The sequence below is a fragment of the Triplophysa dalaica genome, chromosome 1 (genome assembly GCF_015846415.1).
Source record: "Triplophysa dalaica isolate WHDGS20190420 chromosome 1, ASM1584641v1, whole genome shotgun sequence".
NCBI lineage: Eukaryota > Metazoa > Chordata > Actinopteri > Cypriniformes > Nemacheilidae > Triplophysa > Triplophysa dalaica.
This window is the reverse complement of record NC_079542.1, coordinates 20272287-20290668: the sequence shown is the minus strand read 5'-3', so window position 1 is coordinate 20290668 and position 18382 is coordinate 20272287. Positions and strand designations below refer to the sequence as shown.

At 39.1% G+C, this 18382-nt stretch overlaps 1 protein-coding gene across 2 annotated transcripts in view; it reads left to right on the top strand.

Annotated features, from left to right (window-relative positions):
- Window positions 1-18382, top strand: part of fam189a1 (family with sequence similarity 189 member A1) — a 108638-nt gene that overhangs the window by 89426 nt on the left and 830 nt on the right. For both annotated transcript variants that reach the window (XM_056746243.1, XM_056746322.1), the window contains 9 exons: window positions 1541-1651; window positions 7495-7626; window positions 12254-12361; window positions 13541-13701; window positions 14450-14585; window positions 16435-16513; window positions 16898-17581; window positions 17714-17773; window positions 18001-18320. In XM_056746243.1, coding sequence (XP_056602221.1) covers window positions 1541-1651; window positions 7495-7626; window positions 12254-12361; window positions 13541-13701; window positions 14450-14585; window positions 16435-16513; window positions 16898-17581; window positions 17714-17773; window positions 18001-18320 — 1791 coding nt within the window. The remainder of the gene's footprint in view (window positions 1-1540; window positions 1652-7494; window positions 7627-12253; window positions 12362-13540; window positions 13702-14449; window positions 14586-16434; window positions 16514-16897; window positions 17582-17713; window positions 17774-18000; window positions 18321-18382) is intronic.

The following is an 18382-nucleotide window of genomic DNA, read 5'->3' as shown; positions in this document are numbered from 1 at the left end:
TCAAAGGTGCTGTTTGTGACATTTTTTTATAGTATTTAGATGTTAACAATTTATACATTTTTGTTCATGGCAAGAAGTGGGAGTGTTGGAATAGAAGAGTAGCGTCGTGGTATTGCACGCACTGCTTTAGTTAGACTTCAGCTTTCTACTGTGAACTTTTGTTTTGGCTTTTGTTTTTGCGGAGTTTGATGAACAGCCACAAAAGACCGCCTACTGTCTGGCGCATACGGACATCATGCGTAAACATGGGCATGTTGGTCTTAAAAAGAGGTGTTTTCAGCCGCATTGTTTTCAGGCGCAAACAGCGTTGCTATTTTGAGGAACTGAAAATAGACTGCGCCATAGACCAACTCAAAACTGGTCTTAAGTCAATATTTTTTGTTATTTAAAGAGCGCGTTATTAGAAAATGCGCTTCTGGGCGTGTCCACAACGTGCTTTAACTTCATTTATTACACAGAGGGAAGCGCAGCAGCACCCAAACATGCCAAACATATAATAAACTGAGTATAATGTAAAAGGTTTACTGCACATTACGCCCAAAAAAAACACATTACTCATTAAGAGAATCAGGACAACCCGCCGACCATTTTCCTGTCTTTAAACTAGCAAAAGTGGATTCGGACATGCCCTGAGTGCACTTGCGCCCTGCGCTTTAGAACATGCACTTAGATTGTAAACATAGGGCCCACAGTGTTCGCCGCTGTCTCACATCTGTCAAAGTAGAAATAAAACCAATCCTCTCGTTTTTTCCTGTCATCTCCTGTCACGCTCAAATGTACATTGCAGGCACTTATTTCATCTATTCTAAAGAAATATCTGAAAAAGCAAATACATTTACCCAGCCAGGTGATGCTTTTTCAGATATTTCTTGAAGATATCAGGACAGAAGGTGTCAAAAGTAGACAAAATAGACTGATTACAGCAGCAGGTGTAATTGGGAAATGTGCCTCTTTCGTCCACTTGTGATCCGATCGACCAAAACAGATCTTAATACCATGCTAAACAGGGCCTTATAAAGACTCCAGGGAGCTGTGGCAGCGGGACAGAAGAGCCACATGCGGCTCGAGAGCCACAGGTTGCCGACCCCTTCCCTAAACGGACAAACTGCTCTATATAGCGTGTTTCGTTAATACATTATATCCCTCTGCAAAGAAACGAAAACGCATCAACATCTTAGTCCTGTGTCAGACACCATAGTGCTTCGAAAGGTGCGAGAGATGGGTGGGAGGTGGAGTGTGCCGTTGTTTGAAATGTGTAACCCCACCATCAGACGCCACTAAAATCTTCATCTTTTGTAAAACATTTTATCAAACTACAAGTGAAACATTTAACAAGCAATTAACTAAAAAGAAAAACGATTAATACACTTCTGCAGTAGCTATTCTGCACAGTGTAAGAAAGAAACTGTGCACTTTTGAATCCTTCCTTAATGACTGTTTAATGATGTGAGGAGTTGCTTTTCAGTTTTTTTTGTTAGGAAGTTTAATTTACCACCCAAACTTATGAAACTGACGGTCTGTTCTGTTTCCGTCTCCACAGATCACTTTCTTCATGCTGTTGTCTGCTGTGTGTGTGATGCTGAACCTCGCTGGAGCCATCCTGTCCTGTCAGAACGCCCAGCTGGTCAACTCTCTGGAGGACTGTCAGCTGGTGAGACCACCACAGGACTAGTTCTGAAACGCATGTTTGAAATCATATTTTGTTAGAAAGAACATTTCACGTCAAACTCCAAACTAGAAACACCTGAGCCTGTATCAGTGAATCATTATTATTTTTATCATCCACTCAAAGCGAACCTGTCACAAAAGAATCAATTCACTGAACATCAGTGTCTCCCATGAGAACCATTCATTAACACAATGCCCTTGTCGAGGATCTCTATAAAATTAGCTTGACAACCAGCAACCGTAGCCCAGGGAATGACAGAGTCTGCTGGGACCCATTTTTACAGCCTGGTATATTATTGCTCTATTCCAGTAAAAATAAAGATTAACACCTAGCATCTTTTGTCCTCATTAAAATCACGTGTCTGTGCAGACCGGCTGCCTGATCGCCTACTAAAGCCCGTAGGATTTCGCTAGCAAGGAAATCATAATCATCCATTGTCTGGGTATAGGTTTTCTCTTGCTTTGATAGAATGTGTAGCAAGCAAGTCGTGTGCTGGTAGGTGAGCCGCTGCAGGTTGGTTCTTGTATATTTATAGTGTAGATGTCTTTTAGAGATCACTAAACATATTTGAGTATATGGCACGACATTTTTTTATCTTAGGTTATCTAGTGTCATTATGAAGACCGTAAATTTCATTCAATATAAAAAAACTACAAATATTTTTTTATGTGGAAAATAATAGCACAGTATGTTTGTGTCCCGCATATTGTGTTCTCTGATTGATTTTTTATAAAAAGGGATTAATAGTATTTATTTTACTTTCTATTGAGGTTGATTGATCAACTATGCAGTAGATCAGTGCCGACTCAGCACACCAGAAAAGCTCAGCATGGCCTCCGACAGTTCTGTTATCCAGAACTGGACATCCCTTTACATTTATCTGCCTGCTGTGAAAGTGATGAATAACTAAATGATCAAATGGATAACAGCGTTCAAAATTGACAGAAATGAAAACACATACAAATTTACTCATACAATGGAGTCTAAAAGTATTAGACAAAATCTAAGATATAAGATGTTCATGTTATTCTTTTTTTCATTTAAACTTGGAAAAGGATGTTTTTTAACTGACTTAAGATTTAGCAGTACTTCCGTCACTTAATATAATGTAAACATGACCATGTTAGCCTGCATCCAATTATGCACACAAGATGCTTAGCGAAACATTCTCAAATTATGCTGGTTTTGCATAAACTTGTTAATCCACACCAATTCAAACATATTCTGCAACTAACAAAAATAAGACCAAACATATTATAAAATTCCGAAATGCTAATTATTCTAATCAGATTTGCACTAAATTTATGCTGATATAAATTGAAATGTATACATTTCTACAAAGAAAACTCAATGTGATCCACACATGGTACATAAAACACACCAATTTCACTGAATTCAAAGACAATAGCTGGAGTTATGAATTATTCCGCATCATGTCTCTGCATGCATTAATCATCAGGTAGTATCATTTGTTTGTTTCAAACACAATTAAATGCATGATTGCTTTCAGGTTACGGATGAAGGTTTTGAATTAATTTAAACTTCTTCGTGTTTGTGCTTTCAGGACTATCAGTTTTTATTTTTTGCATTAGCTTGATCCCACTTTAACCCGTATATTTTTTTCAAAAGAGGGTTTATCCATCCATCCATCCATCCATTTTCTTCCGCTTATCCTGGGCCGGGTCGCGGGGGCAGCAGTCTAAGCAGGGATGCCCAGACTTCCCTCTCCCTAGACACTTCCTCCAGCTCTTCCAGGGGGACACCGAGGCGTTCCCAGGCCAGCCGGGAGACATAGTCCCTCCAGCGTGTCCTAGGTCTTCCCCGGGGTCTCCTCCCGGTGGGAGATGCCCGGAACACCTTCCTGGGAAGACGTCCAGGGGGCATCCGAAAAAGATGCCCGAGCCACCTCAGCTGACCCCTCTCGATGTGGAGGAGCAGCGGCTCTACACTGAGCTCCTCCCGAGTGGCTGAGCTTCTCACCCTATATCTAAGGGATCGCCCAACCACCCTGCTGAGAAAGTATCCGGGATCTTGTCCTTTCGGTCATGACCCACAGCTCATGACCATAGGTGAGAGTAATAACATAGATTTACCGGTAAATCGACACAAGATGCCGCAAGGGACACAGTTGAATGCCTTCTCCAAATCCCCAAAACACATGTGGATTGGATGGGCAAACTCCCATGAACCCTCCAGCACCCTGGGGAGGGTATAGAGCTGGTCCAGTGAGGGTTTATAGCAAAATAACTTAATTTAATAGTTTCGTCTTCATTTGGATTAGAAAAGCAAGACTTTTAAGCGTTGTCTTCAAAAATAAAGCGGTTTTATTGTTTATTTTATATATGTCAACTCTCAAAAAAAGGAATGGTTTGACCCATATCATTTTCATGTGACCCATATAATCTCATATCATTTTCATAGTACATAATATGATGTCATGTGCAAATTATGTAGATGAAAGAAAGTATGTCCTCTCTATTTCCCCAAACTTTACTAAAGCATGTGCACACTCATTGCCAACAAAACAGTCATATGACTCAGTTTCAATTACCAAGTGCGGCTCATGTCCAGCATCTTTTAGTGCTGGGACAGCTTACTCAGTTTCAAACAATCTCCAAATCCAGCGTTATATCCACCATTTATAAAACACTCCTCACCGAAATGCTGTGCACAAACAAACACAGCTGAGCTTCACTAAGACAGTGCTCTCTCTCTCTTGCTCCAGCTGGTTGACGTTTGCGAATGCTCCTTCTCCAGCTCTCCCTGGTTGACGCGTGGGCGTGCTCTTTCTTCTAGCTTTGGCGGGTTGAGGCATGGGTGTGCTTTTCCGGGAGAATTGTCCAATAAAGGACTAAAAAAAGTTTTTACGAAATGGATTTTCATGTTCGAAAAAATCTTTCCTAAACCTATACGACGCTGGGGAGTCTATTGAGCACAGAAATACTATGTCATCACGACAGCCCGTTAATATTGTAAAGAAGTCAGAATGCATGAAACACCGTTGCAAGACTTCATATTTTCAACATTTCAAATGTGCCTAATCTAACATTCAGATTTAGCTGATAGTAAATGTTTTTCATTCATTATGTGCATGTTGATTTGGTATTTAATTTTTTGCAGTCATACGTTTTTGATGTTTAGAGAGAAATCCTTCATGCTGCTTTTGCTCTGTGATTGGTCTGTCATTGGCAGTTTTGCATTTCTGAAACCTTCTCCCAAGGTCTTCAACAGAGTATTTGACTAAATACAAGTGATTTTAAATCTTAACATTAAAATTACTTCATAGCAAAGCTATTTCACGTTTCTGAATTGAGTAATTCAGCGGTGGGTGGTATAGTGTTCATTCAGCTCTGTGGTGATTAAAGTCTTTGACAGAACTGAATTCTCATGTAGTGGGCAGTGGAGACGTACTTTGATAATGAGATGAAACCTTGCTTTATGAAAAATTATCAGATGTTTTCTAGATGAATGTGCTATGAAAGTGTTTTTATGGCTTTTGAAATTGATCGTGAAAATGCTTTAAAATTCATCTCAGCAGGGTTGAGCCCATGTCAATATGACTCAAACTCAATTTATTGAATTTATTTGAAAGACTTTGATGATGGGAAGACTGACCCCGCTCGCATGTGAACAGTGCACCGCCACTGACCTCGCACCCGAGCGACGAAGGCCACGGCGAGCGCCCTTGGTCAGACGATGTCCACGGTAGTGGTCCAGGGAATACATCTGTGGCTCAACCTTGCGCAGATTAGTGACTCTTAGAAGGCCCGCCTTCTGAATGCGCCTATCTCTCAAGCTGGCTGTTTGGTGACACCGTGAAAGATGTGTCGCAACACCTTTCCATGGCGAAGAAGCAGGCGGGGGCGATTCATTGCCCGCCATGACCCTGCCACCTATCGGTTGTCGAGGAAGGGGTCCCGGAGCTTTTGAGCCATCGTAAAGTGTTGGCCGCACTCCCCAAGCTCCAGCGAGCGGAAACGCTGACGGTGCTGCCCGGGACTCAGGACGACCAGGTGAAGGATCGCTTTCGTGAAGTCCACGTATATGAGGAGGTTCTGGACTGGCAGTTGTTGGACGGCCAGCTGTGCCTCACTGGAACGAGACACAGGTGTTCATAATGTACACTTGACATTTACGTCCCGTCCGTTTCGGCTCCCGCTGCAGATATCGCTGAACCACGCACCCCTCGCCACTGATAGGTTCCCAAGATCTAACCAGTCTGTCCCTCAACACAACCCCATCAAGGAACAAGGGTTACAGTCGTAACCGAGACGTTTTTGTCTGGTGCTTATGGGGCCTTTTAACCATCCCAACAATTGCACTGACAATACACACACACACACACACACACCTCCCCTTTGTCTACAGCTTGGAAGACAGACAAACTTCAGTATGTCGTCAGTCGGAACTTCACCTGCTTAAGGGATTAACATCTGTCCTCTCTGCATCCTCAGAGGCTTGATCCTGCCCTGACTGAAATATTTTATTATTGTTAATTTATAAAATATATATATTTTTTTCCTCAATTAGATTAACCCTGCTTGCAAAGTTCACTTATTGCTTTTTTGCAATAAACAAAGCCTCTTTTCAGTTCAATACACAAAGCAGTTTTTTCTTTATTTCACACAAAGGAAGTTATTGGGTTTTTTTTCATTAAAAAAAATGCTCACTTGCTCACTTTAGCATCCCCTTGTTTAAACATGCAAATTTGTTGTAACAAAAGGAATTGTTATATATTCATTTTCACATTCCCAGAAATATTAATGAGAATAAATTTAATACAAGTCAGAGTGTAACAGCTTCCTTCATTAAGTGTCAGAGGCAACACTTAAAACTAAAAAAACATTAACCCACTGTTACTCAAATGTACATCAACAATAATATGCACACTGCTTTAATACTTATATTACTGAATAGTTTTTCCTTTTACTCGTTTATAAAATGTTGCGTAGAAACCGTCTTAATTTAGAATCATTTCTCAAAGTGCGTATATGTGATTCAAAGAACGAACGTGCTCACAGAAAACGTGTGTGCGCCTCTCTTTCAGATGTGAAATCTCTATATCGCAAATGATCTGAACAGTTCCAAATCTCAGCCTTTGAACGATGTCTAATTAATATAATTGACATACAAAAGAGCACCTCTCAACGTCCAAATCCTTTACAAGCAGCAATAATGCCATATAATTCCGAAAACCTGCAGCACTCGGAGAAGCAAAAGTGCGTATGTCTCCTCAGACCCTGACGTGGCGCTAAGCACTTTCAAGTCAAAGACTGTTTTTAAATATATGTGTGTTGTTGTGGACTTTTGTGTATGCACACTCTACTCTGCACTTAATAAATGAGGCCCGTGGTTCTTGATTCTGATTGGTTGAGCCGCGTTCTAAGCCATTATAAAATATCTGATTTGTAAATGCTGACCGCAAAGTATCATTGTGCCACTGATATTGCGTTTTGTGTTTCTTGGCCTTGCTACGCACACGGAAAATACATTTTATACATTTTTAGGGCAACAAGCCCCGCAAAGCAGTAGGCTACAGAGCATTGTATGTATGTTATAATATGCACTGTAACCCACTTCTTTGTGGGGTTTAAGGCTTTATGAAGCCATTACTTTCATGTTAGAAATACATGTTCATTGCATGTATTATTATGGATTTAAATGTTATACGGTTTGTATCTCATAACTATCTGCACAAACTCGCTCAAGGCAGAGAGAGGATTCTGTTGAGCATGCGACACTTGTGACACATTACAAATATATTGTCCAATATTTGGCAAGAATTATAATTAGGCTGAAATCAGTTTGTTTCTGTCCCTTTGCAGATCAAATTTGACAGTGATGGTGTTTGTGTCTGTTGTGAGCTTGAGCACCTGAGATCCACCTGTAATAATCTGGGAGAGACACTTAAACTCAACCCGCTGAGGGACTGCAACACCATACGCCTCCGACTGAAGGTAACACTTTGTGTGTGTGTGTGTTGTTAACACGATGTCACTGCAACTTGTAACTATTTTAGGAGGTAGTTAATTTCTGATTGGGGACGATTTACTTTGCGTGAGTGACTATTAGGTTTGTCTATTTGTCTTTTTTTTACAAGTAAATTAGATCAACTCAATTGGGTTTATAAAATAAATGGTGATTAAGAATTTGTCTGAATATTAATTTGCTTTATCTTTCTTTAATATTCTATGTTTTTAATATTCTAGTATTAAGAATATGTATCATTCTGTCTAGACTTTTTGATCATATAACTACTGAGAACATTTAGATGCATTAGACGTTGTCAATGTTGTTGTGTTGAATAAACGCAATGTTTTTTCATTATTATCATACATGATATTTGAAAATCTCGTATTTATTTTACAGTAAAAAAATATTAAAAAACACTAGGAGAATTAGCTTAAACGCTTAAGAACATGAACAGAATTGATGGAGGCTGCTTGATTAAGAATCAGGGGATTGGCTATATTTGTGGGTCTGATCAGGTAGAGATGACGTAAGGGAGAGTATCTCATCTCATCTCATCTTAAGTCATTTATTATTTATTTTATAGCGCTCTTTACAATTTTCATTGTTACAAAGCAGCTGCACATGCAAACATGTTAACTATAAGTTATACATTAAAGTTAATATATAGAAATGAAACATCATGAATGAAAAGAACATCACTGTCAATGATGAGTGACACTTAATGTGATGAATCATGTAGTGCTCAATTAGGAAATTACCTGTGTTACAGCTTTCCTGTGGCTCAGTGATTGTCACATGGCGCTAGCAACACCAAGGTCATGGGTTCGATCCCAGGGATTTCACATACTTAGTAAATGTTTAGTAAAATGCAATGTAAGTCGCTTTGGATAAAAGCGTCTGCCAAATGCGTAAATAATTTTTAAGTATAATGTGGTATTGTTATATTCTTAAATGTAGAGAATATATTAAGACATTTATATATTTAAGAATAATTTGGTTTTTGGTTAAACTTGTTCTTCAATTTGTCTTTAATTTATCTTTGAATTTTCATGATTGCATTTTATTGGGATTGCTTGGAAAAGTCTTTTTTTTGCTTAGCTCCCTTGCTCATTTGCTGGGCCCCTCTGGGCTTTCCACATTTTTACAAACTTCTTCATTTTACTTTTAGTGAGCACATGAACCATTAAGCAGAGAATTACATGCTATTCTCAAGAACGTCTGCCTTATTGGACGTGTCCCTTTGCATTGTGATGTGAGTCTCTCTCTTATATGCAGATGAGGCTCAGTCGTCATTAGTTATGCATCTTCAATTACTGACCACCGTTGCTTCCTTTTCCACTGTCTGAGCAATTCACTCATGCTATCCCTGATCTGCCTGCATTTGGCAACATTTGAAATGACTTGTGGTGATGCGAGGTTTGCACAAAATACCCTCACAACAAGCATTCATAGCTCTTTATGACACCATGAAAAAAAATGCCTTGTGATATTAAGCACATTTGTGTGTAAATGCTTGCCTATAAATGTTTGCAAGCCAACTCCATGAAAGCTTTTCAAGAGAAAGAGCATGTATAACTATTAGACAGTATACTCAAAAGTATGAGTATGCATGCCATAGTCAGTAATAGGATTTATTGTAGAAAATTAAAAGTGAAAGTGTTTCCCAATTGACATTCTTTTATCATTTTAAACATGCAAACACTTACATAAACACTCATGAAGGCTGTTTAGTGTATTTGCTTTGCTCTGTGTATACTATATGTGAAATCATAAATGAAACAACCTGTTCAGATAAGATTAGCAGTCAAATCAAACCAATGTAAATTACTGTTGTGTGAAACTAGCATTCTCCTGCTGAGAATGAAAATTGGTTCTCCACTATCCCCAAAGGGAAACAAAACCTGCATGCAAAAATTGTCTCTTTCACATTACTGTACAGAAAAACAAACACATGTGGATAAATATGCATAAAATGTGACAAATTATGGATTATATAATATACATTATGAATTTTGACATTTTCAAACACTGAATTTTAGAGTAAAATAATACTTGATATAAAACAGCTGTTGTCAAAGAATCTTTTAGAGTTTACTGTTTGAGAATTAGAATTTTTTCACCCATGGGCCACATGTTGTGAAACAGTTCCATTCCATACCCATCCTGCTGAACAAGCTAGGACACAGAGCAAAATCGGCGGTATTAAAAAAGTCAAATTAACTCTCACGGTGTATATAAAATCCACACTTCGATATAGCTGTGAAGTTGGATATTCTTTTTCTAATGAAAATGTGTCTGAAAGTATTGACTCGTTCATTCCCCTATTAAAGTCCACTATACAGTGAAGAATTGAAAGAAAATTAGTTATTTCGAATGAAAACATTTTTTTAATCACATTTATTCAATCTGTATTTTTTAAGCAGAAAATACTGGCAGGAATTTGGGCAGAGAGCACTTATGTTATACTTAAATGACACATGTAGCTAAATCCCCTCGCCATACACAGAACCGCTCATCCCGATGGGGAAAAGTAGCTAAAGTATTGTGAGGCCAGTGAGTGAACGACATTCTACCACATCAGCTTTAGCACCTAAAAAGTCTATTTATTTCAGATTGTAAGGCTAAGAACACATTTGGTTACGCTGGTATGCAATCTCATCACTCTTTTCGTTCCTTTGTTGTCAGGGAGACAGAATGAGAAGAGCAGGTGTTCCTCAGCGGAGCTGACCTACAGTAGCACCTCTGTTAGATATGCTGGAACAGAATCATGCTGTCTAGATCAATCCGAGTTCTGCATCCTACTGGATTAACTCTATCATAATATATCTTGCAATAGCTGCACAAATTTGACGGGTCACCAGCTTAAAGCTTTTTATGATTGTATGTTTATCCTGTAAAAAGTAGAAAAATACAACTCTTACTGAAAATACCCATTTCTGTTTAAAACAAAAGTTGCTTGTGTAACCAATCCAGTCAGGCTAAAACAGTCATGTTAAATAATGTGTTTCTTGAAATGTTTAATTTACATGTTACCACATTCAGTACATTTGTTACTTGACAAAACAGTTGTTGACAGGTTTGATATCCAAGGCAATTGTTTGTTTCCTGTAAGTGGCTAACTAAACACGGCGACACAGCCTCCATTTACTTATTTAGGGGTTAAAAGTGTAGGGGATTGTACAGTAATGTTGAAGGACTGTCCAGTCATTTTAGCATGGGCTCCGTTTAACTGAATGCTTCTTCGCATTCAAGTATTCTGCATTTTCCTTGAGGACATCATTGGGTCACATACATCCCATGTTGTCACTACAAGAGTTCATACAAGCCTCTGATAGCAGGTGTGTGAGATGGACTGTCATGAATACTGAATATACTTGACATTACTGTGGAGACAGATCTACTCAGTTTATCTGATAGAAAAACCGAACTGAGCTGTTGGCGACCTTGAATGTTCTTTTCGAGTTTCAGCTACAGAAAGGCACCCTTTACAATTGCTACAGTATGCAATGAAGCTGTAAAGGAAACTAATATTGGCAGCGTTTAAACATTTGTTAAAATTGTTTAATGTGTCGCTAAATCCTTATTGAAACAGATTTTTAAAGCAGCACAGATTTCAAGTCAATAAAGACTTAAACAAGACTTTTTTGAAGGACCATTGTGTAATGTTTAGCGAAATCTAGATGTGAGGTTGTGAATTGCAACAGAACTCCATCCCTCCCCCTACCTTTTGAAGCATTACGGAGGCTGAGAGAGGATAAAGATGTTGTTGTGTTTTCCTTCTTTCCCGAACGAGATAACATATTTACAAAATGTGTCCTGCAGAGCAGTTCATCTGTTTAGGACGTTTACATGACGAATTCCATGTAAGGGGACCCACGGTGTATTTAGATAGAAATAGCTCATTCAAAAGTAATTTAAACACAACGCTTCATTATGTAAGGTCTTTATACACCTCTGAATTTATTATATTATGTTGTATTTCTGTCAATACATCCCCCCAAAATACACACTGGACCTTTAAAAGCCCAGCATTGCTTTTCATCAGCATATGTTGTGTTTTGGATGCTGGTCCCTGGGATGAGATTCTGGTTTGTTGGTGACCATGCTAGGCCTAGCTAATGCTTTACCAGCAAGAGTTCTTTGTTTAACTAGCTTTTAATAAAAAAATAAATTCACCAGTTTATTAATTGATAGATCAGCACGAACAACCATAAACCAGCTTGATCCCCAATGGAATTTCATGCCGGTCTTTGATTAAGTCAAATAATGATGCAATAAAGCACTTCGACCTTGATGATTTCATTATCTGTTCTTGTTTCTGGCGCTCTTGATTCAACCTTTAACATCATAGCCTTTTTCTTTCTTCCAAATGTTAGTTCTTTCTGCAGGATTCTAATGGTTCATTTTCCCTCAGTTTTCTTTTAGGGACAAACAAAGTAATAAATGTTCATGCCAGGCTGTGGTTTGCAATGAAACAATTGCCAATCTTATTTATTTCTCTTTTTGGTGCTCTCTCCTTTTCTTCTCCATCTCATTGTCTCTTTATCTATGATTCTCACCTTCTTCCCCCCTCTCCTTTTATTTCTGACTCTATTTCTCTCCGTCTCACAGGAGCTGCTTTTTAGCGTGTGTGCGCTGAATGTTATCTCCACCATTGTGTGTGCTCTGGCCACAGCCGTGTGCTGTATGCAAATGGTTTCTACTGATTTACTACAGATGGTAAGTGTGGCCCATAAAACATTGTGTTTGTGTGTGTGTGTGTGTGTGTGTGTGTGTACGTGCGAGTGTGTGTCTTTCTAGTTGTGTTAATGATGTTCACATTAAATTTTCCCATTACATCATGGAGAAAAGATCAGACAATCAAGACAAGTGAACGTAACATAGTACAACTATAGCAGAAATGGTACATACATGGTACAACATATTGGAAACCATTGAAATAAAGGGCAATTTAATTGAATCTAATTAGGTTTTGTTATTCAATGTACCTTATATTGACAAAGTCATTAGGGGCGTAAAACTATTTCAAAGCGAAACAGCACTGTGGATTTGGTGAAATGTTTGCACTCTGAATGACAGGCAATGCTTCACAATGAACCATTGCTTATACAATAGAATAATAACATCTACTAGTGCCCTGATGTCTTACAGTTTTAAAGAGGTAATCAGTCCAGAAATTAATATTGATCTTTAGACCTTTCAGATCTAAAATGTTAGGGCAAACAGCCATTAAAGGTGCTCTAAGCATTCATAGTTATAGTTGCTGGCTGAGTAGCAGCTACTAGACAGCATTTGACAGTACTTGTACAAAAGAGGTCTTGGGCTGTATGCAGGAATATGTAAAATTTCTCACCAAATAACTTTTGGAGCACTTTAACGGCATTTTGGGGCACATTTGTCATTCTTGATTAAATTACATTAAAAGTTGAACAAAATTAAACAATCTTAAAAGTACAATTTATTTCCTCAAGTATAAAACTATAAAACGTTTTCTTCAGATGAGGATAAAACTAAAAATGTTACATGCTCAATGAAGAGAGGACAATGGGCAAAATAACAGCGGATCCACAGTATCACCTTTCCCATTCAGTGAATCTGTCGTTTTCAGCCGGACTTTTTTATGAGAGAAAATAAAATTGTGGTACATAAAGTTTTAATATTGTTTAAGAGTGGGCTTTGTGCAGTTTATAGGCTACGCACAGAGAGATGAATTGAGATGAGTTACATTAGCATGGCTGTGGCTGAGGAGACCGCTGGAGCAGTACCGGGATTCGTTTCAACAAAGGGCACAAAGTAGCACTGCAAGAAATCAAAACTGTCTAGAAAACAAACCTTTTATGGCAGAGATGAAAGTGAATATAGTTATGTTATACTAAAGTATATCTTCTGTTTTATTAGTTTATGCCACACAGAGCAAGAGCTTTGAGTGCGGACTGTATGACCCCTCACGGTACCATCTTACATCAGACACTGGACTTCGATGAGTTCATCCCACCCATCCCTCCTCCCCCCTACTACCCTCCAGAGTACACCTGCACACCCATGATGGAGGGCCAGAGGTAAATCGGGACACATGAACAAAAACCTAATACTTGTGATAGAAAATAGAGAATACATTTTAGACTGTCCTGCCCTTTAAGGAATAGTGTTTTTTGTGAACAGATTGATTCATAGAGAGGTACAACAGAGTCCGGTTGAATAATTATGCAAACCATCATCAATAAAATGCAGTTTCTTTTTTTATGGGAATTCAGACCTATTGCCCTCTGGAAATACAACCACCCTCTTGTGTAATTGTATGGTTTTAATGCATAGTGCACTGACAACCCACATTATGGAACAGCAGTGTCCCTGTCCTGGTGTAAATCCACCATTGATTTCTGTGTCTCGCGCTGTTAGACACTCTGCGCACCATCTCATCATAAAAAACGTGCTGATGAGGCCGTTTAGACCGGGACCACACTAATGTGTCAACAAAGCAGTAAACGCAGAGAGATTCAGCCTGCATATGCACTGGGTGCTTCACGTTACAGGTGATGATGTCATAATGCACAGGGAAACATATGAAGAGACACAGACCCCTTCACTTAGATATTTGAGAGGGGGAGGCTGGTTGATAAAAATGAATGAACGCAGAACATAGATGATGGGTTGGATACATTGGAGATAAGACAAAACAGTTTCTCCAGTTCCTGAATGGCCGGACATATTTTTTATACTGCCGTCATACCGGCCAACATTGTACAGCCAAATCTTTTAAACGTTGACACTGTGTTGTAATCATGTTTAATCATCTCTGTCTATTAGAGGGTTGCATCTGGATTTTCCACACTCTCCCTTCAGTGCCATTTATGGAGTACCTATTAACAGCCCTGGAACTCTGTATCCATCCGAGCTACCACCACCATATGAATCTGTCGTGGGACTGACACCTGCTAGTCAGGTAAGAAGCAATGGGCTACCTTCTTAATACAGAACTTACATCGCAACAAACGAAGAAGATGGAAAAAATAATTGGAAGATAAACCAATTCATCATAGGAGGCAACTAACAAAATGTGGCATTCTGAAAGAATCAAGATCAAAGAGTTTGTGTCAATCACTCCAGTTTGTAGTATGTGACCTTTATTGTAATAGATGATCTGCCACTTTCGACCATTCAATGCACAGACCAAAGATTTTCCTCAAGTTGATTCCATTTTCTGTGGGCTTTATCTAAGAGAACAGCAAAAAAGTGACATATAATAGAATTATAGATAGTTTCATTTTGTTTTGGAGTCAAAACAATTAACATCAGTGCTGTGATTTAACCTCACGATAGGATTAGAAATAAATTAAGACATTTCGAAACACTTCTTGATTTCTTAGCATTTGGACTGGTAGTTGACACAAAGGTTATAATAGCATATATTTATTTTTAAAAACAACATTAAAACTGTCATTAGGTCCAATAATACAAATATGTGTTTTATTTAGCTATGATTTTTGTGCTGGTTTCAATTGCATATACATTTTATGTTAAAGTATTTTTCATACATGTCAGTTTTTTTATCTAGACTTTCCATAGCAGAAATCAAAAGGTTTAGTAATAAAAATGTTCAGTGGCTTTCTTCAAGAATTAGCAATCTGTATTGAAATTGGCTTTACCCTAAAAATGGGTTTTAAAAGTATTGCTGTAGAAATGCTTTTATGACAACTAGCTCCAGTCTGTCCCTATATCTCAAGGTAATTCAGTCTTTGCATTAGCATACCTCAGATTCAGCAATGTTCCCCGTCTTCAGTTAGGCTCTCTTTCATTTGTGTCAAAAGGTCCTTCGCTGCACTTGAGTGCTGAAAGAAATTAATACAAGTGCCTTCGTATAATGGATTATAATATTTTCTGGAACACATCAGCAGTACAGGGAGGAATTCCTTCCATTTAAAAGAAATGAGCTTCCTACAGTGAGAGCAGGGTCTGTATTTGAACAATGATTTTCCATCACATTTCTCCTTTTGGCCTCATGAAAGGGAACAAGAGCTTTCCTCTTGCAAAGAGATCCATAAAGGACCAGCAGACCTTTAGAATCTAGCGCCTGAACCTGTTATTATGTGCTGTTTGGAGATTTGTTTGCTACCTACTGGAATCTGTGATTAAAAAGGATGGAGTTCCAAAAGGTTTCTTTGATTTTAGACATTTCTCATGTGAAGCTTTTGATAACCATCTGCAAACAAAGCGGTGAGTTCAGTTCAATCAGTGGACCAATTTAGAATTGAGAGGCTTTAAAGCGATAACACCATTAGAAGGAAACCCAAAGAAAATTGTTTAGAGGAATTTTGTATTTATCACAACGCTATTTTGAGAGTACTCATTATAGCTCACAATAGATCCATGATATTCTTCAAATTATAAGCCATGTTTTTCCAAAATCTATTTGTGCTGTGAAATTTGCTCTATGTATACAGGATAAGTTCACTTTATAGATATTTTTAATCAATCCTGTTACAAAGCTTGTTTCAAACCACAACGTCTTGAGAAAGAGGACCAAATGTGATCTTAAAGAGCCCTCTGCTGGTAGTAGCATGTTTTTGTATCTTTAACTTGCTGCTGTGAAGCCAGATGTCGGGCTACAGTAGGCTCCTTAGTGCCAGATGTTCTGCTGTCTGATTCTCCTCCTGTTTCAGTTGTTTGTTATCATCCTCAGGTGGAAAAAAAATTAAATCACCATCTACCACGGAAGCTTACATAAAAAATGAATGTGCATGTTGGAAATTGTAGCTAAAATGTTAAGGGTCTTTTTTTCTATTCTCGCTCAGATCACCACCAGTCTTGAACAACAGGCCACTGAGTCAAGTCTCTGTGACAGGAACACCACAGCTAGCATTAGCACTCAGGGTGAGGAAGCTGCAGGAGCATTTTTAATGAAACAATTCACCCAAAAATAACAATTCCGTCATTATAAATTCATCATCAACTTGTTAAAATATCTGTATAAACTTCTTTGTTCTGATGAACACAGAGAAATATATTTTAAAGAATGCTTGTAATCAAACTCCCATTGTTGGAAAAATGTCTTTGTTCTGTTAGAAGATATTTTGAAGAATGTAGGGAAGCAAACAGTTCTGGGGCACTTTTGACTACCATTGTCATTTGTTTAATGTAGGTAGTTAGCCTATTAGATGATGATGCTGTCCTTTTTAAATGTCATTACAGTTACACCCTATCAAACAGCACACTTTTCGAAACTCAGCTTTTGTTCTGCGTGTGTGTTTCCTGCAGCCTCCGTTGATAGTACTTCCCTCATGGTGTCAGAAACTGCAGACATCCCTGATCACAGTTCATCTGAAGATCTGTGTTCTCTAGAGGTCCAGGGCTCTGATTCCTCTCCATATGGCCCATTACCCGTCGTAGCGACTGACGGCAGCTGCACAAGCTTGGAACACAGCACCCGCTTTAACCTGAGGAGACAGGCCCGTGTCCGCTTTGACTACTGCGAGTCTTCTGTCGTGCAGGATTCGAAGCCCCAGTCACCCCAATTGTCACCTGATGCTGTCAGTGGCCTTGAAAAGGAGGAGAATACAAGTCTGCAATCCAAGTCTCGAACACAGCACAGAGAAAGAACCAATAAGAAGCTAACCCTCCTTTTTCCTTCAAACGCTCCATGCTCCAGTGCTTCCAATTCTGCAGTGACTTCCGCTGCAGGGGCAATTTCTGCACTTACACCCTCTGCCTGCACCTCCCCATCACCCACCGGTCAGCTGCGGGGTACCCGACTATGCTTCAGCATCTGGTCCCCATCTGCCTCTTCCTCTGTGGCTCCACAGCCAAATGCTACCTCTGTCCTCAGCAGCTCAAGCCCCCATGAGCGTCCACGCACGCTGCGTGCCACCAGAGGGTACAGGAAACTTGCGAGGATTGTGCGCTCCACTAGTGAACCATTGTCCTGTACTTCCATATCTAGAAGTACGCGAGTCTCTCTTACTGTTAACTGAATATATGTGTAACTTACAAACTGACATGTAACCTTTTAAAACTATTATTGTAATAGGCCATTGGCAATTAGTTTAAGAACTAAGTGAATGTATTTACCTACAGGTGATCGCTGTGCTGCTAACCATCCACCCGAGGACTCCCCACAGACCCCCTGTGATCAAGGTAACCAACTTAAATATTTTGTATAATATTTCCACAAAATACACTGCCCGTATCATGTCCCCGAACCTAGACCTCCAATCTAATGGGAGACTCCTACCTTTTACTTAGTTAAATCCAGGTGGTGACCTTTTTTTGGACAGGCAGTGTATATTCTGAGCAATTCATTCACCAACAATATTGGAAGTATTCTTATAAGAGGAGAAATACTAATGCATTATTCTGCACAGCATGCATGGAGCTCTCTGAGAACGTCCGACCGCCATCTGCCAAACATGGCAGCCAAGGGGGAAAGAAACAGAAGGATGTTAAATCTGACACACGACTCAAACCTCACCTCCATGTTTCACCATCATCAGAGCGACCACAATCTCTTGCAGACCTCAAAACTTACAAAGACACCAAAGTGCTGGTGGCAAAATTCCTGGAGCACTCTAGCTGCACTCTACCTCCAGAGGTTCAGCAGGTGGTCAACAGCATTAAATGTGTTATTAAATCTGATGAGAAACACATGGAGGAGGCCATTTTCAGCGCCAGTATTATTGATCAGGTGATTTGTCTATTTTCATGCAAAATGGGATTTCTAGAATTGTTTTATATACATTCATTTGT